The 25,157-nt window shown below is 34.4% G+C and overlaps 1 protein-coding gene across 8 annotated transcripts; it reads left to right on the top strand.

Moving 5' to 3' along the window:
• The first annotated feature begins 13 nt into the window (after positions 1 to 13).
• LOC125671762 (disabled homolog 1-like) lies at positions 14 to 20,737 on the top strand. Of its 8 annotated transcripts, none has more exons than XM_048907643.2 (12): positions 14 to 169; positions 6,649 to 6,848; positions 7,402 to 7,619; positions 7,907 to 8,041; positions 8,970 to 9,096; positions 11,038 to 11,099; positions 11,201 to 11,242; positions 12,333 to 12,413; positions 14,845 to 15,354; positions 16,399 to 17,559; positions 18,779 to 18,844; positions 19,413 to 20,737. In XM_048907643.2, the coding sequence occupies exons 2-12, from the start codon at positions 6,716 to 6,718 to the stop codon at positions 19,446 to 19,448; spliced, it is 2,571 nt and encodes an 856-aa protein (XP_048763600.2). In that variant the 5' UTR covers positions 14 to 169; positions 6,649 to 6,715; the 3' UTR covers positions 19,449 to 20,737. The 8 variants fall into 8 exon arrangements, with proteins under 8 accessions (XP_048763600.2, XP_048763605.2, XP_056017987.1 ...); XM_048907644.2 differs by lacking the exon at positions 14 to 169 and adding an exon at positions 2,832 to 2,982; XM_048907645.2 differs by lacking the exon at positions 14 to 169 and adding an exon at positions 2,949 to 3,170.
• The last annotated feature ends 4,420 nt before the right edge of the window (positions 20,738 to 25,157 follow it).

Here is a 25,157-nt window from a genome sequence, read left to right as displayed (position 1 = left end):
TGTCTGTTACGTCACTAGGGTAAAGTTTACTTATCCGGGCACTTGTCTTTACTTAGGAGGCGTGTAGTTTTGTTTTGCTTGAGTGAGGAGCTTGGAGAGGAGTCAATGAAATGTCGATTTAATACACAGTATAAACATTGCATAAAAGATTGAAAAATTCTTCAGAATGGTAAGTATCGAATCTTACTATGAACGAAGTTTTGCAAGTCGTCATGGTTCTAGTTGTTACGCTTTAGAAACAAGAAGGGGGAGTTGCTTGTTTATCAACTTTATGGTCGGGACATTTATTTAGCTAGATCTACAGAGACGTTGTACAAAGTGGCAACACAACTCGATTATTTCATTTTATGCTTTGTAGTAATTAAGTGTGAAGTAGCGTGTAATAATTAGCCTTTCAAGTCGCAGAGTTATTGTAAGATCGAATTTTCTCTACAACTTTATTGATGCTGTATTGACTACATTAAAAGAAGTCAGCTTTTGTAATTGCATACTAATTCACTGAAAACAATTACGTTTTATATTTGTTTTAAGATGTATCATCGTTCTAATGGAACTTGAAGGTATGCCCAATATTTTGACAGTATTGTATCAGTTATTCTGTACACATAATAAATGTATTAAATTAGGTCTATACTCCAGTATAAAAGTGTATACTTGTTTTCCTGAACATAATTATATATGCGTGTAAAACAAAAACAACAACATCCCTGACATTAAAAATGTTCATTGTACTTTTACGAAGTATTAATAATAGACCATAGTTAATTTTCAGTTCCCATACATTTCTTCTACTATTGGTCAGGAGCAAAACTCCTTCATAGAATTTTATACCAGATATCTTACAAAAAAAGCAAAATATGACAAAAGATGTTTTACTTGAAAAGTATAATGCGTAGAATATAGATAGATTATAGTTGATTCAGGCACTGAAGAACACATTAGTTCTCTTAGAGGATGAATGACTCCATGCTTTGGGAAGTGACACTGAGACTGTCAAATTTCATTTTAGTTGGTGTTATTTCCCAAAAAAAGTTTTTGTGTTATCCATATCTTAAATATGTAGTAAATGTTATCTTAAATATATGTAGTAAATGTTATCTGATAAGATAAAACATTTACTGTATGTTTTAGACTCGTCAACCCTGGCTCCACAGCCATAAACTGAGAAATCAATAGACTTCTTAAAGTGAAAAATTAGATATTACATACATCCTTGACTTGTTCAAATCACACAAACACTTTATTGACATTTTAAAGTATATTTGAATTCTAATCTCAACATGGATTATAATGAATTATGAATATCTGCATGTTGTGGATTAGATCAGTCTGAAAATTTAAACTTATATGTTTATTCTCACTTTATGGTCATGAAGAATGATTAAACTGGTCGAGCTCATTAAATATCCACTGAGCCATGATCTAATATGATTTTGTGGTATGAAAATATATACATGTACTTACGCACTATGATTGTTATCCAAAGAAATTATGATAAATAATATCTAAAAAGAGTTATAGTAGGGTGTTGGGGGTAATTTTGCATTGTATGGACCAGCAACAACTCTGTGATGATATTCGGGTGTGCCATTATCCTGTCCTTGTCAGAGAGATGTGACTAATGATTGGATCTACTAAGTATTGTATAATTATGTATATGTCCACATTTTTTTAATGATTTAAATGAGTGAATTTATGTTGTAATTTTTTTTTTAAAAAGTGCGGATTGAAATATATGTCATTTAATTAAAAGCAGTCATAAAGAGAGTCTAAGAATTGATATACTGTAAAAATCAACAAAGTTTGATTAATCAGTGTGAAAAGTGTAATTCTGATCAAAGTTTTTGTCTGGACCATCTTCTGATTAATCACAGTCAACACAAAACATTAATTGAATTACCAAATCTCCTTTGAAATTCTATGGGATCAAGATTTAGTGAAAAGGAGTGTGTTTCATAAAAGAAAAAATCTGTAGAACCACTGGGGCGGAATGTGAAAACATCCATATTTTATGCAGAGATTCAAGTTGACAAAATGATGTGCTCATAAATTGTGGATTAGCGTTTTCTCAAACTCAAAAACTGCTTCCAAAAAAAAATCTGTATCCAAAAAACAAAAAAAATATCTCAGTAAGTGACATAAGTCACAAAAAAATGCAGTTTACTGTCAATACTCAGATGGTACAGTGTAGTTAGAACTTAATTCAAACAGAGATTCTTGTAGTATTATATAATTGTAGATATTTTGAGAAAATAGCAAAATTCTTCTTTGTCAAAGTCTACATATATTAAAGTGATTAATGATGTAACATTTTTACACAGTTGAGGGAATTTGTAAATAAATTAATGTTAAAGTTGGCGTAAACAAAGCATGACCCATTGTTAACTAATATCATGTCAACAAAAAACGTGTAGGCACACCCACAAATTCAGAGAAAAAGTGATTTGCAGTAGGTATTAATGAGGTCTAAATATGATTATTATCCTAATAGTTCAATGCATGATTTAAATGAAAATTTCTTCGTAATACACATATATGATTTATAAATTTCATGCTAATATTCAAATCATTGACAGCTGAATTAATGTGTTAAACAGCTGGGAGTCTCTTGACACACTAGATGCATAACATGCAGCAGACTTTGCCTCAGTGCACTTGAGAAAAACGTGCATGTGGGAGGGAAATTTACTGAGAAATTCTTATTGCTTTAACAAATTGTAGATGTTTTGAAATGAACTTGTTTGATACAGTGAGTTCCACCCTAGCCCAGTGGCAATAGATTTGAAACACTATAATCAAATAATGTACGAACTGCTAAAACAGTTTTGTATAAATGTCTGTACCTCACCCAGAGGCATTGACATATTATGTAATCCTGTGCATTAACTTCTTTGTGTGCATTTACACACCCAGACGTCCAAAAGCAAGAGGGATTATCCACCATGTATACCTTTGATCTGCTGTAGGATAATTTGGGTAAAGGTACGCATAGAAACTGACAGTGTGGGCCAATACAGGCACAGGCCTCATCATAAGACTACATGAGGACTTTATCGGTGATTTTATTGACGGTATTTTATGTAGATAGTGCAGATAATAGGCTGATGGACCGGGTCGGAGGGTACCCAAGTAAAGGTCTTTATCTCAACAGATGGGAGGAGTGGATTGTGGTAGGAATATAAGTTTTAGTTCTTTTGTTGAGCAGAAAGAAGGAGTACATTGAACTTTTTCTTCATTGTTGATTGGAGTGATGTGAAGTGAGCTAGCGGGCCACTGAGGTCAGACAACATAAAATGTTTTATCTGTGTAATTTAGGTTGTGTAAGATAATGGAGGGATGTTGTCATGTTTCAGCTTGACTAATTTAGGAAGGAGCATAATTTACAGTGATAAATCCCTGTTACCCAATCTAGATTTTTTTTAAAAACTGAGTTGAATGTATTGTGAGTTCAATTAAAGGTATACAGTGTATCACAAAATGTGGGTTATTGGTCTCCCAGAGTGAATGCAGACATAATGAATAGACATTATGAATAGAACAATGTTTTACCTGATAAAGACTGTACAAGCATGTAGTATATTGCATGTTGTGTTAGAAGGTTAATGTGGATTTGTAGAAAAGTTGTGATAATGCATGAATTACATCATTTTTATTCTTCTACCATTTTGAAATACATGTATACATTAAAAGTCTTATAAAATGTTTGCAGACATCCATATAATAATAGGTTTATCCTGTATATTGAAGGATGATAGACTGTAAGCATTAACAAACCTAGTGTGAAGATTGCTCTGGGCAATGTCCAAGGCAAAGGAATTCACTGGTGGTGATACAGGGTGTTTCAGAGAGCATACAACCATTTCATCTGCATGTGAAAAATATTTTAAAACCATGAAATGGACATAATAATTTGGATCAATTGATGAAGTAGCATTATTATTTTATTTTGATAATAGAATTGAGTAAATTATCAATGTGCCAGCACCTGCTACAGGACTGTCATTTTTAAGGTCATATCCAAAGGACCCATAATTCTCATTTCTAATTGCAGAGCATTTGGCCAGTGATTTTTCAACATTTTTCAAAAAAGTCCTGTGGCTTTCAAATTGCGAAAAATTGTCAACATTTTGATCAAATTGGGAAAACCTAGACATTATTGTAAACATGCTAAATATATCACATCAAACAAGACATCGTGCAAACACAAATGGATGTACATGTGATTCTTCTTTTATTTAACATATTTAAATTTCTTTTCTTTAAGCTCTTATAATTTTTGACCATTCTTTCTAAATCACCTAAAATTTATGCGTCTTTGTCATGTCGTACATAAACTATTCACATGGAACTTATTTTCAAACAAATACGTTTTTCGCCAATTTTTATTATTGGGAAAAGTGCAAGTTAACGTAGTTCCACACTCCTGTGACGTCATAAGATTTTCCAAAGTCAATAATTTAATGACTGGAACATAAATTTTGTTGGAGTCTTTTTCAATAGTTATTGTAAAAAATCTTGTTAGCCATAAAATATTTCAAAAGTCTTAGTTATATTTGAATACTCAATAATGTGTTTCAAAATATTGAATCCAAGGACAATAACTCTGTTTTCATTAGATTATTTATCAAGTCCATTATGCAATAGATTTCCTATATTTTTCACAAACATTTTACCAAGGTGATAAGGAATTATTATCTGTGTCTTTTCATGTAATTACATAAAATTTTAATCCATCAGTGGTTTTGAATAGCTCAGCTGTATGGTGCCAGACTTAGGTTTTTTTTATGGGGGTATACATACTCTGGAAGCTATAGATTTGAAATTATTAAGGAAAGGTATGGATTTTTTTTCATAAATAACTATAACAGATGTACATCTACTAATATAAACAGAAAAAATGATATGTAAACCATGCTATAAGGAAGTTGTGTCCATATTAGTTTGTTTTTTAACATTTTGGAGAATAAGGCTAATTCAATAATTTTGCACTTATTATACTAAAACTTGATGAACATATTGAAAATGACATGTGTTTTAGTTATTGACATGTTTCCTGATAAATAAATGCAATTTAAATTATTTTTTTTTTTTTTTCATTTTAAAATAACAACAGATAACTGTTTCTAATGAATTTCATAAAAATCTACATAGGGGTACATGACTTAAGTAGTGACTGTTATGAAAATTAATATGGAAATCCTTAACTAATTTGTCTTTTTTCATTACTCTGAATGTTAATCTATTGATCCCAAACAAAAAAAATGCTACCTAAACCCCAAAAATTCAGGACTAAGGACCCACCTTAAATTGGGAAAAAATTGGTAATTTTTGGTAGGGGAAAGAGCCGATATTCGGACCTAAAATGGGTCTTAAAAAATTACTGTTGGCAAAGTAGCAATCACTACGTATGTTTACGTCTTAGGTTTGACTCGGCCATGGCACGAGCATGGCTCCAACTCACGACCTCCTGATTATGAACCGAATTCTCTATCACTGAGCTACCACAACTGGTTTAATTGTGATGTGTGTGTGTGTGTGTGTGTGTGTGTGTGTATATATATATATATATATATATATATATATATATATATATATATATATATATATATATATTGATGTCAATGAAGAACAGCAAATTAAAAATTCATTTACAACAGCAAAATGCTGAAGTTGGTATATTAATGAAATCTTCTTCATCTTCATTTTTTTTTTTACAAGTATTGTATGTAGAGATGTAATCAGGGTAATGATGTAAGTGGATGTACACCAAAAAAATTTAATGGTTTCAGAAAAGTTGCAAACAAAAAGTGGTTGGCAAAGCTGCAAAAGACAGGAATCCAAATTTTCTTTTTTCTTGGAAGGCCAAAGGTTGTTGGAATGTTGAAGGAAGTTGCTAGAATTTATAATATATCAGACACGAAGAAGCAATTCAAGACTTTATAATCATCAAATGTAATGATATAACAACTTAAGATTAATATGTTACTAAGTTTCCTGAATTTTACAGTGTGATTTTCAATTAGTGCTTTCCCTTTTGGCAAAATACATTTAAGAGACAAATTAATTATGTTATATTCTCGTATGATAAAGCATTACAGTTGACCTTTGGTGTCTCAAACTTTGATATCTCGAATATCATGGGTATGTCAAAGTAAGTTGAAAGTCCCAACTTCATTTTCTCTATAAATGTATTGTAACCTCAATATCTCGAACCCTTGGATATTTTGAAGTTTTTTTCTCAGCCCCATTGAGTTTGAGATATTGAGGTTGGACTGTATTAACAAATTCTTAGTAAATAGAGCTCTAATTAGGCCCCCACTCCACACACCCTCTCCTCTCCCAGAAATGAGAAAATACCTTAGTCACAAAATTAGGCACATTTTTCAAGAAAGTTGTTCTCAGTTTATGAAGTTTTAACCCAAATTGAATTGATGACTTACCAGAAATGTTGTAAAACATCATCTAATGAATATTATGTGTAAGAATGCAACTTTTTCTGTTTTTCACTGTCAATGTAGTGAGCAAGTCTGGATTAATTTGATATATGTATGAATAATATTTGAAAAGGAAGTCATTTCTGAAAAGAAGAAAGTGGAAAATATGTCTCAGTAATTTTTAGAAATATTTTGATTTAATTTTTCTTTGTAGTGCTGATCCTTCTACATCCTGTCATTTACTAAATCCATACTCAAGACTTGCGAGAAAATTAGAGTGCATGATCAGAATGTCTGAAGAAATAAACACATCACCGGCCACGGATACCACAGTGACAGAACCTGCATCCACCACCACTGAAACCACCACCGACAGCAATGCACAAAAGAAACCAGTCAAAAAACTTCCCATAGGTGTGTTAAAATTACCATCAAATAGTTTCCAATGGGCACATTGCCAGTTCGCCATATAATTTGAGTTACCTCTCTTTGCTGTGTATAGCATGTTGATATACAGAGAACACAGGAACTTGAGGAAGAGACTGTATACCTTGAACAAAACTAAAAAAAAAAAGTAGCACACATGTATTATGATCATGAAACCGTTTCAAATAAAAACTTCCTGTAGATCAGGTGAATAGGTAGATAGTGTGTGCTGTTTATATGGTACATCAATACAGCATGGAGAAAGTGTAGAAAAAATATCATTTTGGAAATCAATTATAATATGACATCCTTCATTCGTTTGCTTTCAGATAGCACAGGTAATTTGAGACTTAATGCAATACACTGTGCAATGTTTAATATTTTTCTTTACAGTGAGTTGTTGTGTTATTCAATATTAAAACTTAACTAGAGATCAGAAACAAAACATTCAGTGATTCAGCCGATGCAGGTAGCTCTTGATTGGATTGACTGCAAATACTGCTATGGAAGGATATTTGGATTTATATTTTTCTTACTTCAGATCCCAGGAATGATCCATACAGATTTAAAGGTGAGGGTGTGGTGTTTAATGCCAAGCTGATAGGGATGAGTGATGTAGCTGACGCTCGGGGAGACAAGATGTGTCAAGAAACCATACTGGCTCAGAAAATCGCTGTCAAGTCCTCAGGTCAGCACAAGCAGAGAATCATCATCAATATTTCAGAGGAGGGGATCAAACTCATCGACCTTAGAACAGCTGTAAGTGATATGTTCTGTGAATCTTTCGAACTGTTAAGTCTGTTACCACACACATAAAAAGACTGGCGCAAAACATTCTTAGAAAATAATTCTGATGATTAATGCATATTATGTAAAATGTTGTTAATGTACAATGCAGATGCTGCATTGGAGATGGTCCTGGGAACACTTATTATATTTCTTACACTTTTTTTAATGTGAATTAAATGACTGATGCATAATATTTATTATTATTATGAATGAGTTAACAAGTTTACAAGTCTGACTTGTGTACTGCTGTGTTTCAGACATTACTGCACCATCATCCTGTCCACAAGATCTCCTTCATTTCCCGTGACGTAAGCGACAGACGAGCGTTCGGTTACATATTTGGGACAGAAGAGAGAACTCACAAATTCTTTGGAATCAAAACTGAAAAAGCGGTTTGTTTCTTGAAATTTCATTCAGGCTCATTATTGTAAAGTTATCTTTGGGACAAGGGGGGTTAAATTGCAAATTTCAGGACTTCTGCACCCCCGGGGCCTTAGGGGTGGAGCAAAACCCACCAAAAATTGACTTATTTTCAAAATTTTCTTCTCTGCAACAGCATGTCTTTAAGAATAACTAAATGCATTATGGGGATGTAGAGCTGAAAGACTTCAGCGAAAACTGTAAATTTCATGTTCCCTTTTGTAGAAGTTCTGTCAGATGGCAGTGTGAGGCCAAACTCGGTATAAATAGTGTATCTGTGCAAAACATTTAAATAATATCTTCTTTATTTCTATTGATACTGAAATGAAACTAAATAGATGTTTAGAAGGAGAGGAGTAGGTAATCCTTTACCAAAATTGTAAATTTCATGATCCCCTGGGGTAGGGATTTTGATTCCAGGGTGGGGATTTTTTGTTCTTAACAAAAGTTATTGTCCTTTTCATTTGGAAGACTTGTTTAAGTTTGCTGATATGGTATAAAAACCAAATGTATATTTAGGAAAAGCAGAAAAGGTTGTATCAAAATTGTGAATTTTGCTGCCCCAGGGTTTTGACTTAATATGTTACATATATTATGTTAAATCTTTCATCAGTATAGGCACTTTGGGGAGGGGGGGGGCATTTAAGTTTTAAGAACACATCTTGTTTTATACTGTTGCTGAGTATTATAATTTAGCTGTATTTCTAGATTGCATAGCCCTTGGGACTAGTGATACTTTTAACTAATACTCAGGTGACCGTTAAGGCCTGTTGGCCTCTTGTTACGATGTCCAAGTGCACTTTGGTGTACAGGCTGCATCAGGGGAAGTGTTTTTGTAATTTGAATGAAATAAGAATAACATTTTTTAATAAATACACTATGAAATTGGATATGTTGTAGGCAGAGAATGTAGTTTTAGCTCTGAGGGATTTATTCCAAGTTGTGTATGAGAACAAGAAACGGGAAATGGATGCCGCCAAAAAACAACAGACAGATGACAAGCCGAAGGAGGAAACCCCAACAAACGGTAGGAAGTCTACTGGATGTTTATTCACATGTACTACCTAATATCCAGGTAGCGCTCTCGCTTCTCACCGCTGCGACCCGAGTTCGATCTCCCATGATCGGCAGTGGTTGTATGTGAGAGGATATGGAGGTCGCCAGCTTGGACACGTGGGTTTCCTCCGGGTACTCCGGTTTCCTCCCACATAAATGACCCCCTAGTGCAGACATCCGTACATCAAAGGACCCCATTGGAAATAAGCTTTCGAGCTTTCATGGGTTATCTTTGGTATTTATGTATGTAAAGGGTGTTAAGAAAGTTCGTTCCATGATTCACATCATGCCTAAACTAATTTAAATACAACTCATATACAAGTTTTTATGTTTTTAATAACCAGACAGTCCACCTTTGTTTTTCAATACATTTTTAATTCTGTTTGACATTGAATGAATTAAAGAAATCAAATGTTTCTGAGGTATCTCCCTCCATGTACGTTGAAGTCGGCGGCATAATTGGCTCATTGTTGTTGGGCGCGGATCTTTGTAGGCCTCGCTGTTCAGAATACTCCAAAGATTTTCTATACAGTTTAGATCTGGGGAATTGTCTGGCCATTCTTCTTTCGAAATAAAGTTTGGTAAATTATTTTCACACCAATTTCGTGTTAGGAGGGCAGTGTGAGGTGTCGCTCCATCTTGAACAAACGTAGCGTGTCCTGAATATTGAACCAACTTTCGTTCGTCAATCCTACCACTATTTTTCTGTCGATTCAGAGCAGGTTTTAGTTCTTTTTGAAGAATTTTCTTCACATAATAGTCAGCATTAATAGTTTTGCCAGCTGGAACAATGTGAAGTTTGGACAAACCCTGAACTCCCATCGCACCCCATATCATGACTTTAGCGCTTGACTTGACACAGCTTACGTCTGGAACCTCATCTGACTGGGACCCCCATACAACATCGTCCTGTCGGTTCGGAACATGAAACAAATATTTTGTAGATTCATCACTAAAGATGTAGTTCTCCTAGTCTTCAGCCGTCAAATGCTTGTGATCACGAGCAAATTTCAATCTCTTTTGCCTCTGTTTTTTTGTCAGTAGTTGATTTCTCGATCTTTTAAATGCCTTCCATTTTTTTAACTTTTCACAAATAATTATAAACAGTTACGTGACTTACATTAAAGCCTGAGTTCTTAAGTTCCTTGCTGCATTTTCTTGTTGATTTTCCTCTTTTGTATTTTATGTTCTCCACTTTTTTCTTTACTACCCCCACTATTTTCGATGGCCGACCGGATCTCGGTTGATCGGTTAGTTGTGTATTTTGCTCTCGCCTTCGTCTCCACTTTGTTACCCATCGCTCACTTTTACATAGTTGCTTAGCCACATCCTTCACACTTAATCCTGCATCTAATAAAGCCAAAGCTTGAGCTCGTTCCTTAATTGTATCAACACTTGTACAGGACGTCTGCTTTTTCAACGAACTCGGCATATTTATTTCATGACGTAATAGACATTATGTTTATATCACTCCATAGTAACACGAGAGAGTGCACATAGGGAAGGATAACTATCGATATAATGGAAAAAAAATTCTAAAGTGTTACCAGTAAAATTTTGAAACAAAAATATTTAGTTTTTCTATTTAATTTTTTAAATTTACAAACGGAACGAATTTTCTTAACACCCTTTATATACCGAATAAACATTTACAAGGGTCTAGATTGCCTGTATCTAGCCATGGTTGCTGATAAGTGACGCCTATATGTGTGCTCACACCTAAATGTTTAATAGTCATTGCAATTTTAATGTTATCTTATTGACCATTCACATTTAGAAATTCTTCACAAATAAATATTAATTTACAGTACCAGTCCTTGATTCACCATTAGTGATCTGTATGCTAAAATCTTGTACTTTGCTTTTGCTGTTTGAATAGTCTGAATGTAATCGTTTGCATTGTTTATTACAGTTGTACAGCTGGGTGGAGAATTAGCCACCGAGTCATCCACTGACGATGAGCCAGACTCAAAGGTATACAACTTTTTATTAAAATCTGCAAATTATTGATATACAGTGCATTCATGAAATGTCAATTTGCAGAAGTTGATATTGTTAAAATATGATATCATTAGGAAAACCTCAAGGAAAATGAGATAGATGAACCAATTTATGAAGTAAGTTCTGGTCTGGTAGATTTAGATGCTTTATTAATACTGACATATGGACTTCTCTAAGTCTAAGAGAGTGATGTGCAATTTGCTTCAGCAATCTATCTTTCTTTCTTGATATTTTCAACTAACATAGAAGTTCTCTGATTCTGATACAGGTTCATAAAGATCTTGTCCAAAATTAACGTTTTGAAATTTCTATTCCAAATTAGTAAAAAAAAATTATGGCTAGTCATTGATATAGATTTACTTACCACAGGTCAAGTTGATAGAAGTATGTTTGGTTTGGTCACCATTACGAAAACTGCATTAAAAAGAACTTTCAGCAAAATCATTAAAGCATTAATTTTGTCATAAGAAGGTCACATTCGCTGGTAGAAGTCTTGACAACTAACTAGAAGCAGAAGGAATTCACTTTGTCCCATAAAATTAAAAAATGTTGTAAATCTGAGCTTTTATGAACCTCAGAATTGTTGATTTTTAGGGTCTTTATCATCTGGAAGAATTCCATATCACACCAGTGTTACAAAATAATAGCCACTTTACTTTATTTCCTCTTCACTGTCATACTAATTCAAATTGCATTGATAATAACATTGACAATAAATACACTGAGAGAAGAAAACTAACAGTTCTTATAATTGGGAAAATAATTTAATAATAACCTGTATAAATAGAATTCATATCTATTCATATAATAATATGTATAAAGAGAGAATATCCTGAGAATATATAAACTTGTAGTTTGACTTTATTATTTATTCATTAGTGTGGAGAATACATTTGCTGTTTAGTTTGCCAATTTGAATAAACAGATAAAGGGTATTGTATGTATAATTACAGTATAACAGGGTTTTTATGGAGGTTGTTATACTTTGGGGAAATAATGCAATTTTCCTTCAACTATAAAATATACATTCACAAAAAATAATGATTTTATCATCTGTATTCTACTCCAAAGCTACAAAATTTGAAACTGCAAAAAATATTGCTGCTTATTTTTTAATCAAACTGCAAAAATTTGCCATCACAGAAAAAGGAGTTGACAGGAATTCAGTACTATATGTCATTGTGGATTATTGATTTCCATTGACAGTTTCCTCCCAACAATGCCCTGGTACAGAAGGAAGCGACCGATCTGTCTGCTCTACAGACTGAGTTAGTCAGCATTGAACAGGTAATGACCAAACTTTAAAAATCATAAATGTTTTGGAAAATTTATTTTATTCTGATTTTGTACAATAAGTGTCTATTTTATACTTTGTTAGTTGATTGACACAAGATACATGTAGGGTTAATCAAACGTTAAAGTGTGGTTTTGTTATTATTAGGGGATGACAGAAGACAGCATTGTAGGGATAACCATGTCATCTAATTTTCTTACAATGCTGGAGACGGTCATCTCACAAAACCAAACTTTATCGTTTATATTCACAATAACACCATCAGAACTAAATATAGAACATTTTTTAGCTCAAGTGAGCTTTTCTGATCACCCGTTGTCCATCATCTATCCCTCAGTCCGTCTGTCTGTAAACTTTTCATACTTTTAACCTCTTCTACAGAACCACTGGGCTAGTTTCAACCAAACTTGGTAAAAATCATCCTTGGGGTGAAGGGGATTCAAATGATGGAACATGCCCCCTTCAAAGGGGAGATAATCACAAAAATGCAAAACTTGGGTGGGGTCATTTAAAAATCTTCTCAAAATTCACTGGGCCAGAGAAGCTGAAATTATGTCTCCCCTCTTTCAAGGGGAGACATTGTTTTTGTACTTTTTGTTCGTTTGTCACAAAATCTTGTGAACGCTTCTCCTCCTACATGGCTTATCAGAGAGACTTGAAACTCTGTACAATGCTTCATTGCCATTTGTAGATGTGCATATTGGTGGGACAGAAGGATCCAGTTATTTTCCTAAACATTATTGTGGATCTAAGAGGGGTGGAGGATGTGAAATAGTTTGTGAACACGTCTCCTCCTATATGGCTTATCTGATACATTTGAAACTTTGTACAATGCTTCATTGCCATTGGTAGATGTGCATTTTTGTGGGACGGGAGGATCCAGTTATTTTCCTAAAAGTTATAGTGGATATAAGAGGGGTGGAGGGTGTAATATATTTTGTGAACACTTCTCCTATGTGGCTTATCAGAGTTCATAATGTTTATGTTCCTGCTCATGCTCCTCCATACCATGCAGTACATTAGGGGGAGGTGGTTTCATTTGGAGCACTTCCAGTTTGGGGAGCTGGGGAGACATTTGTTTTTCATAAAAACAATCTTTAGTTTACATGAAAGCTTCTTGACATGTGTAGATTCAATTTGCTAAAATCATGACCCCCAGGGGTAGAGTGGGGCCACAATAGGGGATCAAATTTTTTACATGAGAATGTATAGGGAAAATCTTTAAAAGTCTTCTTCTCAAGAACCACTGGGCCATGGGAGTGGAGATATACCTGAAAACTTCCTGATATAAAGTAGGTTTAAGTTTGTTCAGATCATGGCCTCCAGAGGTAAGGTGGGGCTACAATAGGGGATCAAAGTTTTACATGCTGATATATAGGAAAATTATTTTTTCCAGAACTAATGGACCAATGTCTACTTAATTTGGTACAAATCATCCTTGGATGAACGGGATTCAAGTTTGTTCAAATGAAGGGCGATTCCCCTTTTAAAGGGGAGATAATCACAAAAATGCAAAAATAGGGTGGGGTCATTTAAGAATCTTTTTCTAAAGAACCACTGAGCCAGAAAAGCTGAAATTTACATGAAAGCTTCTTTCATAGTGGAGATTCAAGTTTGTTAAAATCATAATTCCCAAGGGTAGGGTGGGGCCACAATAGGAGATCAAAATTTTACCTGCAAGTATATAGGGAAAATCTTTAAAAGTCTTCTTCTCAAGAACCACTAGGCCATATGAGTGGAGATTTACTTGAAAGCTTCCTGGTATAAAGTAGATCCAAGTTTGTTCAGATGATGGCCCCCGGCGGTAGGATGAGGCCACAATAGGGAAACAAAGTTTTAAATACAAATATATTGGGAAATCTTTTTTTTAAATTTCTTCTCAAGAACCACTGAGCCAGAAAAATTTACATTTTCATGAAAGCTTCCTGACATAGTGCAAATTCAAGTTTGTTAAAACCATGGTCCCCTAGGGTAAGGTGGGGTCACAATAGGGGATCAAATTTTACATACAAATATATAGGAAAAATCTTTAAAGTCTTCTTCTCAAGAATCATTGGGTCAGAGAAGTTTGCATAAAAGCTTCCTGACATAGTGCAGATTCAAGATCATAAAAACCTTGGCTCCCGGGGGTTAAGTTGGGGCTACAACAGGGAACAAAGTTTTGCATGTGAATATGTAGGGAAAATCTTTAAATATGGGCCAAGGTGACTCAGGTGAGCAATGTGGCCCATGAGCCTCTCGTTTTGTCTGTAAATATTAGAGACAAATTACATGTATATGAAACTGTATTGGATGTAATCTCTTTCTGTAAAATAAGTAGAATATTTTGAAAGCTTTAAGTTTATTTGTTCAACAGTGGCCCCAGATTGGCTGTAATCACACATACATGTAGTTCTTTATGATATAAAAACTTTGATATTACAGGGCATACAGCAGATAAACAAAATGGAGTCCCTGTTTGACGACCTCCCTTCCCCCGCAACCTCATCCGCAAGCGCCAGTACATCCTCAGACCCATGGGGAGGCTCCACTGCACCCACAGCAAACACTGACCAAAACAAGTCAGCAAGCTCTGACCTTGATGAACTTAATCTCTTCAGCAGTGAACCTGCCCCTGCTAAGAAAAAAGATGATATCATGAGTCTCTTTGGCCCAGGCGCTCAACCAGGGTTTGGTGGTCCACAACAACCAGGGTTTGGCGGTCCACAGCAACCAGGGTTTGGCGGTCCACAGCAACCAGGGTTTGGCGGTCCACAACAACCAGGCTTTGGCGGTCCACAACAACCAGGATTTGGCGGTCCACAACCAGGATTTGGCGGTCCACAACCAGGTTTTGGTGCAGCTCAACCACAGCAAGGTTTTGCAGCATTTGGGCAACCAGCAACACCATTCCCATCAACACCTCAACCTAACCCATTTGCTGCCCAACAAGGGGTAAATATTCAAAAACTTCATTCATATCTCCCTAACAAGTAAAGCAAGGAGAAATCATCCTGTCTGTATATTAATTCTTTTTTTCATGAACCTGTCATTTCATCAGTATTACATCCTTGTCTATGGATTTTAGAGCTCATAACAACTAAGAATCTGCTTTGAATTTGTCATGGTCATCAATTGGAAAAGGTTACATTAACATAGAAATACATTTTTATGCCCCACACAGTGAGTTGCAGAAGGTATGTTTTTAATCCATCCATCAGTCTTATTCTTGTCAGCACAAATGCTCTGAAAATGCTCAACAGAATTTTATGAAACTTTGTAGTTGACAAGGACTTGTGTAGATGTACATATTCACAGAAAATTCTGATTTGATTTTTTTCCAGGGAGTTACATGTATGCCACTTGTGACCTTGGAAGTTTGGCTTCTGTCAATTCTATTCTTATTAGCGCAACTCCTCTGAAACCGTTTAACAGAATCTTGTGAAACTTGGTAGTTAGTAAGGACATACTGTGTAGATGTGCATATTCACAGGAAATTCTGATTAATTTTTTTTTATGAAAGTTATATCCTTTGTGAACTTGAAAGTTTGGGCAAAATATACTATTGGTTCAACTTGTGTGAAATCAGTTTTCAAGCCGTATTCAATGAAAATATTTCTGTTTTACATAATTTACATTTCTAAACATTACAATATTAATTACATATGACATGTTTGAGTAATGCATGAAAATAGTACAGTTTAGCACATTAGAATTTGTGGTATCTTATGCATAGCGTTGTGTTTCATTATGTGTAGCATTGTCATTCATTGTGGGGAATGTAAGGTTGCTTATTATCACTTTCATTCGTAAAAATATATTTCCTAACCTAACTTTGTTATACAGATTTGAAGACCTAAAGCATAAAGCAAGTATTTTCATTTTTGTTGTGCCTCACAAAGGTATTACATGTACTCTTGTTATGACCAGCTTTAGTGTAAATTGCTGTCAGAGCAAAAGTACAAGTATATAAATGGACGCATACTTTTCATTATTTAGGTAGGATTTGCTCCACCAGTTCCACAGAGACAGCAAGCATCACCTAACCCGTTTGGTGGCCAAGCACAACCAGCTGCACCTCAGCAACAGAATTTCTCCCTGTTTGATGAGCCTGTTTTGGCTCCAGTGAAGGTGGAAGATCCCTTTGCTGCTCCAGTAACAACGGCATCTCAACCGAAAGATGCATTTGCTGACCTCTGTAGCATAGGGTCACCAGCAACAAATAAGACTCCCAGAGACTTGTTCGCAGAGCGTAATGCTCCTCCAAAAAAATCTATCAATGAGATGATGAAAGTACCCACTCCAGCTGCACAGGCAAGTGATCCATTTGGAAATGTTGATGAATCAAGTCTTCCCGCCGCTGTCGATATTTACTCTCCATTTACATGTAAATCATCTGACCCATTTGACACCTCATTCCTGAAGTCTTCCCCAGCTATGCATATGCAACCCAACAGTGCTTTAAATGTGTCTGCTTCCAGCAAAATTACGGAGAAATTGACTTTAAATCAGAATTACTTTGAGAATTCTGATGACTTTGATTTGCCCTCACCACAAGGGCCACCTCCTCCATTACCAAACGATCCCCCTCCTCCTGCACCTCCCCCAAGGCCAAATTCCTCTCCAGCTGGGATCCAGCACTCCTCCCTTCCCATTCCTCCCCCAAGAAACTCAGAAAATGTGCCAAAAACTGTATCGCTTTCAAATTCACATAACATAAATGGTAATACTCCAGTTCCAAGGCCTCGACCAAGGACAAATGTAACCTCATCAATACCAACACCACCACCCAGAAATAATTTTACTACACAGGAAGCACCGCCAAAAGAGCAAAGCACCAAAGACTTGCACTCTAATTCTTTCAGCAGCTTTACAATTGAGGATCCGTTTACAACAAATGACCCTTTTGCAGACAGCGATCCTTTCAGTTCTGAAGGATTTGAGTCATCTGGTTTTGACTCTATGAACAGTAGTGACCCATTTGCATCATTTGCTAGTGCAGTGAAAGGCAATTCCAACACTAAAAATGGAGACTTTGTAAGTGATTCAAGAGACGACCCCTTTGCAGTGTTTGATAACTCATTTGGAGACTCATTTAATTTCAAAGGTGGTAGTTTAAAGAAAAAGGGTCATCGAAAATCTAGCAGTGGTAAAAATTTGGTAAGTAAATTGGAAATGATGTGGTATGAGATGTTGTGGCTGACTACTTAATGCTTATACTCATGACTAAACCTGAAGAAAGTATCAAAAATTCTATTATTTAGATCCAAGTCAAGTTCCTTTTTCACTACGTGTAGTTCATGTATTATATATATTTCAAAAGTTTTCAATGCTGTAACAACTGTCTTCAATTTTCTTTTTTAACTAGTATTTTTTTTAATTGAACATACAATAGTTTGAAAGAATGGGGAATTTTTGATACTCAAAAGTTGATTTTTAGTAGTCATTCAAAGAATTGCTTTAAATAGAGAATTTATTTCATTTTACTATTACATGTGTAGAAATTTTCTCTTCGACACTGTCTAACATTAGAAATTACAATATATTTTTTTGATTTTCTGTTGCTTTCTTAATTTATTATTGATAGACTTTTATATTTGGACTGGTGACTATCAAGCTATGGCTAGGGAAACAATGGACCATTCCATGTGATCTCTTTGATTCTTGTTGTAAAACAAGAAACACCTTTGAGAATTGGAAGTTTAATATAAATGTGCAGTTTAATATATAACATACACAGTCTGTATCAAAATGGCACATACCGTTAATGCTGTCAGAGTGTGTAAATGACTGTTAACCAGACATTCTTCAATTTGTTTTCTTACTATATATATACATTTATATATTTATATATATATGCTTCCTGCCTTCACCTTCCTGCATTCCTACATGCACCTAATCCTTCATTAATTGTATACATATTTATCAATCCTGTGGAATCGGCAGATTTATGGATTTCGTGGGTTTTCAAGCACAACAAAATACACTAATCTATTTAATGTTTCAATGTATAGAAACCATTATCTACAAAATCCCAACGACACTGTAAAATCTTGAAAATCCATGAAAGTCGGTCCTCAAAAATTGAAATGATACCACAGTATATACCCGGAGAAGCTGAAGTTTTGTTTTTGAATTAATTTAACTTTTATACATTTCAACATAGATGTGACTTTAATTGTCCTTTTATATATAGCCATTGCATGTACAGTTTGATAGATATGAAATCATTCATGAATTTTTTTCGAGAATTTTTTCTGCAATACTTTATACAATGTATTGAAATTTCATTCTGTATTTGTTACTTTGTGTAAGGGAATTATACAGTTATTGGTTACTCTGTAAGGGGGAATTAAGTTTTGATGCTTACATTTTGTAGCCTGTGGTAGAGCCGAATGATCCATTCGGACTCTTGGTTGCATCGAAACCAGTCCAAAATGGCTCTGTGAGTAATCCTTTTATCATCCTTTATCATGACTTACATTCTTTGAAATTAACAGTCTCAAAATTGTATTTTAAAAAGTCACAAACATTGGTATGCAATACATGTACATTGAAATACGACAAATAATTTGTTGGAAGACATGTACACCTAACTGTGCCTGTGAATAAAGCCAAACTTCATACATTGTATTCTAAAAATATTATCTAAGAATAGTACAGTGAGGCCTATCTAATCCAACATGCACTGGGAGACAAATTTTTGTAGGAGTACCCAGCGTTTTGGAATAAACTGTGTAAAACTGTAAAAAAAAAATTAAAAAAAAATATGTAATTGAGAATGAAAATAAAGGTCAGAATGTTTAGTGAAACAGATTGCACAGGTGTTGGATTAGGCAGTTTTCACTGTACATACCGGTAATACAAAACTTCTACAGAGTATCGTTTCCATTGATGGATGATGTCACAACATGCAGGAATATATTGATAAAGACATACATATACACTTTTGCTCACTCCCTGCCCTTAATTCTGTTTTACAGTAAAAGGATTTTAAACTTAATTTTGTGTAGGAACCAGTTTATGCAACAGTGAACAAGACTAACTGATGACATGTGATGGACAACTGGACAATCTACAAATACTGCTGGGGAACATTACTAATATTTCATGATCATAGTGCCTACAAGTACTCCAGGGATGTGTCATTTGGAAAATTTGTATGTTGCATCTCGTCAAAGATTTTGTTCCTTGTTTTGATTTTTAAAACAGTACATTAAATTGTAGATTTTAAATATTTTTGACTCGGTTGTTTGGAACATTGTAGTAATGCTTGTTTGTTTTTTAGTCATGGCTTTAAGCAGAGATGATACAGAAAATTTTAGGAATCCGTACACATAATATGAAATATTCATGCATTAATTACTGTAGTCAGGAATTCGAATATTTTATGTTAGATATGCAAGGTTGGTGTTCTTTGTGAAAGATATTATTTTAGAAATACTTTATTACATTTTCCTTAGGGAATATTTTAAGTCTTCCTTAGTACAACTAGTTTTGAAATACAACATAGTGTTTGAGACTGAGATTGAAACTGCTTGGATTCGTTAAATATATATTCTGTTTCACTGAGGTATAGATTGATAAACAATTCAAACTATTCATGGAATAGTTCAAGTCTTCCACTGCTAGTTTTGAAATACAACACATTTTTTGAGGCTGAGATTGAAACTGCTGTGATTCTTTGAATCTTTCTTTACGACAGATGTATAGATTTATGTTTTATTAATTGATAATTCATCAATTACATGTACATCATGAGCTATAGTACGTGATATAATAAGAAATTTTACAATTTTCAGTATTTGAACTCGATATTTTTCTCACATTTTAAACCAGTAGTGATACCCGTGATATGAATTTGGTCCAGATGATGGAAATATAAGCAATTGGTTGTGGTTTTCAAATTATCAGTATTTGATTCACGTGGGTTTACATGTATTTCTTTAAAGTGCTTTTTAAAAAATAATTTCACAATCAAAACAAAGCATTTTCTACAAAACAATCATTTATTTTTTTTGTCTTACCATGTTCTGTATTTCATACAGTACCACCACATAGATTAACGTTAATGAAATACTCGTCAGTGCTGAAAAAAAGACGTATTTGTTCAAGAATAAAGTGCAATAATGTAGTATTTAGGTCATTTGATATATAATTATTGTATGCAAATATAGCTGTTTTTATTTGTGGATTTATGCCAGGTTCTGTTGTGAGAGAGCTCGGAAATTGATTACTGTTACACGTTCTGTGCAATAATGAAATTATAATATATATTGTTGCTACTCATTGAAAAGAAAGCACGCCTGTAGTACAATAAAAAATGTATGAAAAAGATTTTAAATGTCTTATTTTGCTGGGGGGGGGGGGGGGGGGGGGGGTGTCCCACAATGTTAACCTCCCCCCTCTGTGAGAAAGGTACTGCATTTTTCTGTTACAGTATGAAGTGGTTCAGTATAAAACTTAACGAGATGTTTTGAATCAGTACTTGGATTTTTTGCTTACTTTCTATTTGTAAGATTTCACACACAATAAAATGTATCCTTAGGTTTTTCATTGGGTGGTGAAGGTAGCAAGCATTGCAGGAAAAAATCATAACCAGCATTAGTGGGTTATGCAATTTTTCTGCAATGATTGCTACCTTCATAACCCGTTGAAACAACAAAGAAAGACATTTTATTGTTTGTATTTTTTAAAAACATAAACTAGATTTAAGTACCGAAATATCATGATTGACCCATTCGTTACGTTAAATGGAACAGCCAATGCACCCTTTGACCTTGATGACGCTCCATATTTGGTAATGATTATGCAGGCAGGTGGTACTAAAAATCCCGATTGTATCAGTTTGCAACAAACATATTCATTGTTGCAGATGAAAGCACGGTCAATTTCCAAAGCAAGATAAGCAAAAAGAATTCAGTGAATGTAAATATATTGTGGTGTTTGTGAATAAATGCCATTTCTAGTACATGTACATTTGTAGCTGAAAATCTGTAGCTCTTTGGAAAATATTGGGATAGATCAGAGATGGTCTGTCCCATATTTTAAGTATACAGATGTGGGGTGAGGCATGTTCTACAATTAACACATATTGCAGGCTTGTTGAATCACCTAAGCTGAAAATTCGAGTGAGCTATTATGATCATGTTTTGTCTGTCATCTGTCTGTCCATAAATTTTTCACATTTTCATCTTCTTTTCCAGAACCACTTGGCCAATTTCAATCAAACTTTATTAAGCTTTATTAGACAAGACCTTGTCATACTTTAGTGTTCAACAACTAACCTATTCATGATCTCCTGAACTATTTGATATAGATTTCTTATGGCAAAGTCTTTTCATATCATACCACAAACTATGACACAAGTCTTATCCAGAACAGCAAGATCATGTTAGCCATATTAGTTTTGGGGCATCTGCGTTATATTGTGATCCTTTGGGGTCACAAAATAGGGTCAAAATTTTCATGGGGGAAAATGGGATTGATATAATTTAAAATTCACAACAGCTGAACAACGGCAGGGCCAAGTTGACTCGGGTGAGCAATGTTGCCAATGGGCCTCGTTTTATTTTCCTACCAATGACCTTCACCTTTACTGTCATGGCACATATTCAGGTTATATACAACTTTTGCTCCAAGTCTAATAATTTATTGCTTTGTCGTTTTAGCTCACACACGACTTCCTGTAGATGGGGTGGGAGAGGGTTGTACTAGCACTTTTGTAGGGTGTCCAAGATTCGGACAAAGACCCGAGGATATAGATCATCTAAAGGCGAAATCTATACCGATTAAATACTTCATCCTCGTTAAAATAGGCTGCACATAAACGAATACATTGCCATCTACTACATAGTCAGTAACAAAAGACATCCCAGGTTATTCAGAGAAAGTTTGAATCCACTTAAGTTGTTCAACGAATATAAAGTAAAGAGAATAAAAATATTTTAAATGAAGGGCCACAACACTTTCAAAGATGAATAGAGAAAATATGAAGGATGTTTTAACATCTACATCTTCTCGGGAACCTCTGGACCAGAAAAGACAACTTCCTAAATGAATGGGAAGTCCCAAGATTGCTACACGTCATGTGGCCATGTCCCCCACCTCCGCAAAACAAAGAGGCACACGGGCCTTATTGGTCACCTGAGTATTAGTTAAAAGTACATGTATATTTATTAGTCCCAAGGGCTACTAAAAATTTCCTGTTCTGCATGAATAAGATCATTTCTAATATTCAGCAACAGCATAAAACAAGATGCGTTCTTAAAACTTCAATACCCTCAAAAGAGCCTATGCTGATGAAAGGCTTTACATAATATATGTAAACACGAAATGACCAAATATTTTGACCTGTACGTCCATATGGAGCGCCAAATTAACATAAACTCAAATAATTGAAGATATCTTCAATTATTTGAAGATATCATCAATTCAATTATTGCTCTCTTTAATTGAATTAATGCGCACATTAAATCAATTATTGCTCTCATCAAATGAATTAATGCGCGTTTCAATTCAATTATTGCTCTCATCAATTGAGTTAATGCGCGCATCAATTGAATTAATGAGAGCAATAATTGATTTAATGCGCGCATTAATTCAATTATTGCTCTCTTCAATTCAATTGATGCGCGCATTAATTCAGTTAATGAGAGCAATAATAGATTTGATGTGTGCATTAATTCAATTATTGCTCTCTTCAATTCATTTGATGAGAGCATCAATTTAGTAGAAATGTTGCTTGCAATAATGAATTTAGAGCTCGGTATAAATAATTTGATGATCTCTTTAATTCAATACGCAAGATCGTAAATACCGAGTTAGCGGAACTCTTGTAAAGAAGTCCGGAAAAGCGTGTCGGTCTTGGGCATTTTTGTTTATTCAAAACACGGCATCGGAAGACAATTAGCCTCCATGTGCTTTCCACAATTGAACACATTTTTAAATGAAAGGTGTGTAAAAACGTCTGGATACAGGAAAAATTAACTTCTGAATTTAGCTCGCGAAGCTATATATTTTGACGCAAGCTCGTCTCAGCTTTGGGAATTTCCTGGCTGACAGCAGTGGGGAAAAATCCACCACATTTCCATTAAAATCCATCAGTTGTGGATATTTCTGCGTACTATGTTTCTTTCTTGAATCATTACTACAGTCTACTGCAATACAATGAGAGTACACCATTGTTAAAATCGGGTGAATCGATCACGACAAAAGTTGCAGAACTGGTATTATTTACCAACATGCCCAAATTCTCGCATACTCTGGGTCTCGTGAGACTTTGAAAGGGGAAAGTAAAATCTAAAACCAAGACGGGAAAAGTAGTCGCGATCTTGCGTATTGAAGATATCTTTAAATCATTTACAATGCTTTTGTATAAGAAATTAATGCGCGCATCAATTCTTTTAAAGAGAGCAACAATTCAATTAAAGATACCATTAATTCAATTGTGGATATGTTGAATTGAAGATATCTTTAATTATATAGTTGCTCTCTCTAAAAGAATTATTGCTCTCTTCAAATGAATTAAAGATATCATTAATTCAATTGAAGAGAGCAATAATTGAATTAATGCGCGCATTAAATCCATTATTGCTCTCATCAAATGAATTAATGCGTGCATCAATTCAATTATTGCTCTCATCAATTGATTTAATGTGTGCATTATATCAATTATTGCTCTCTTCAATTGAATTGTAGCGCGCATCAATTCAATTGTTGATATCATTAATTCATTTGAAGAGATCATTAATTCAATTAAAGCTCGCATCAAATCAGCTGAAGAATTAATGCTCTCAATTCAATTAATGCACGCAATAATTCAGAATTGAAGATATCATCAATTATTTGAAGAGATCTTTAATTTAATTGTTGCGCGCATCAAATGAATTGATGATATCTTCAAATAATTGAAGATATCTTCAATTATTCGAGTTTATGTTAATTTGGCGCTCCATACGTCCTGGAGTCAAAACCATTGGGTTGCAAAATTCACAATTTTGGTACATATTTTTATGCTTTTCCTAAATATGCATTTAGTTTTTGTACCACATCAGCAAAGTCTTCCAAACAATAGACAATCACCACAATTATTTTGGCTCCAAACTAGAACCAAATCCTTGTCCACTAGGGTCATGGAATTTACATTTTTGTAAAGGAGTTCTTACTCCTTCTAAATATCTATTTAGTATCCATAGCATTAAAGTAGATATTATTTAACATACACTATGGTATATATACCAAGTTTGGCCCCACCCTGGAGTTGGAACCTCCATCCCAGGGATCTAAAAATGACAATTTTAGTAGAAGCCTACCTGCTCTTACATCACTATGCATTTTATTTTTCTTACACGTGGGGTTCTAGAGATGATTTTGAAAATTGGTCTATTTTTGTTCCGCCCTTCAAGGCCCCAGGATCGAGTCTTCAAATTTACAATTTATGTACCCCTTGTCCTAAAGATGCTTCATACCAAATTTGAAAAGAATGGGAATGGTAATTATCAAGAAGTTAAAAATGTTTAATTGTTAACGGACGACGAAAGACAAGACTAATTGCAAAAGGCTACACGCGTTTACTCAGGTGACCTAAAAAGTAGCACAAAAGTCCTACTTCTGTAAATTTTGCAGAATCAAAATAGCAGTTTAGCATGATCAACTACATATTGTGACTAACAATCCTGAAAAATTTAAATAAATTCTGTACTGCGGTATCCAAGGAGTTGTGTCTACAAAGTGTTCCTGTAGTGTAGCATGTATAA

Source organism: Ostrea edulis, chromosome 4 (assembly GCF_947568905.1).
Source record: "Ostrea edulis chromosome 4, xbOstEdul1.1, whole genome shotgun sequence".
Classification (NCBI taxonomy): domain Eukaryota; kingdom Metazoa; phylum Mollusca; class Bivalvia; order Ostreida; family Ostreidae; genus Ostrea; species Ostrea edulis.
The sequence above is the reverse complement of the archived record's forward strand: the minus strand, read 5'-3'. Positions and strand labels throughout refer to the sequence as shown.

Coding starts and splice junctions, on each gene's coding strand:
- LOC125671762 (XM_048907643.2), top strand. CDS start 6,716: ATGATCAGAATGTCTGAAGAAATAAACACATCACCGGCCACGGATACC. Junction 7,620..7,906: donor TCATCGACCTTAGAACAGCT/GTAAGTGATATG, acceptor GCTGTGTTTCAG/ACATTACTGCACCATCATCC. Junction 15,355..16,398: donor CATTTGCTGCCCAACAAGGG/GTAAATATTCAA, acceptor TTCATTATTTAG/GTAGGATTTGCTCCACCAGT.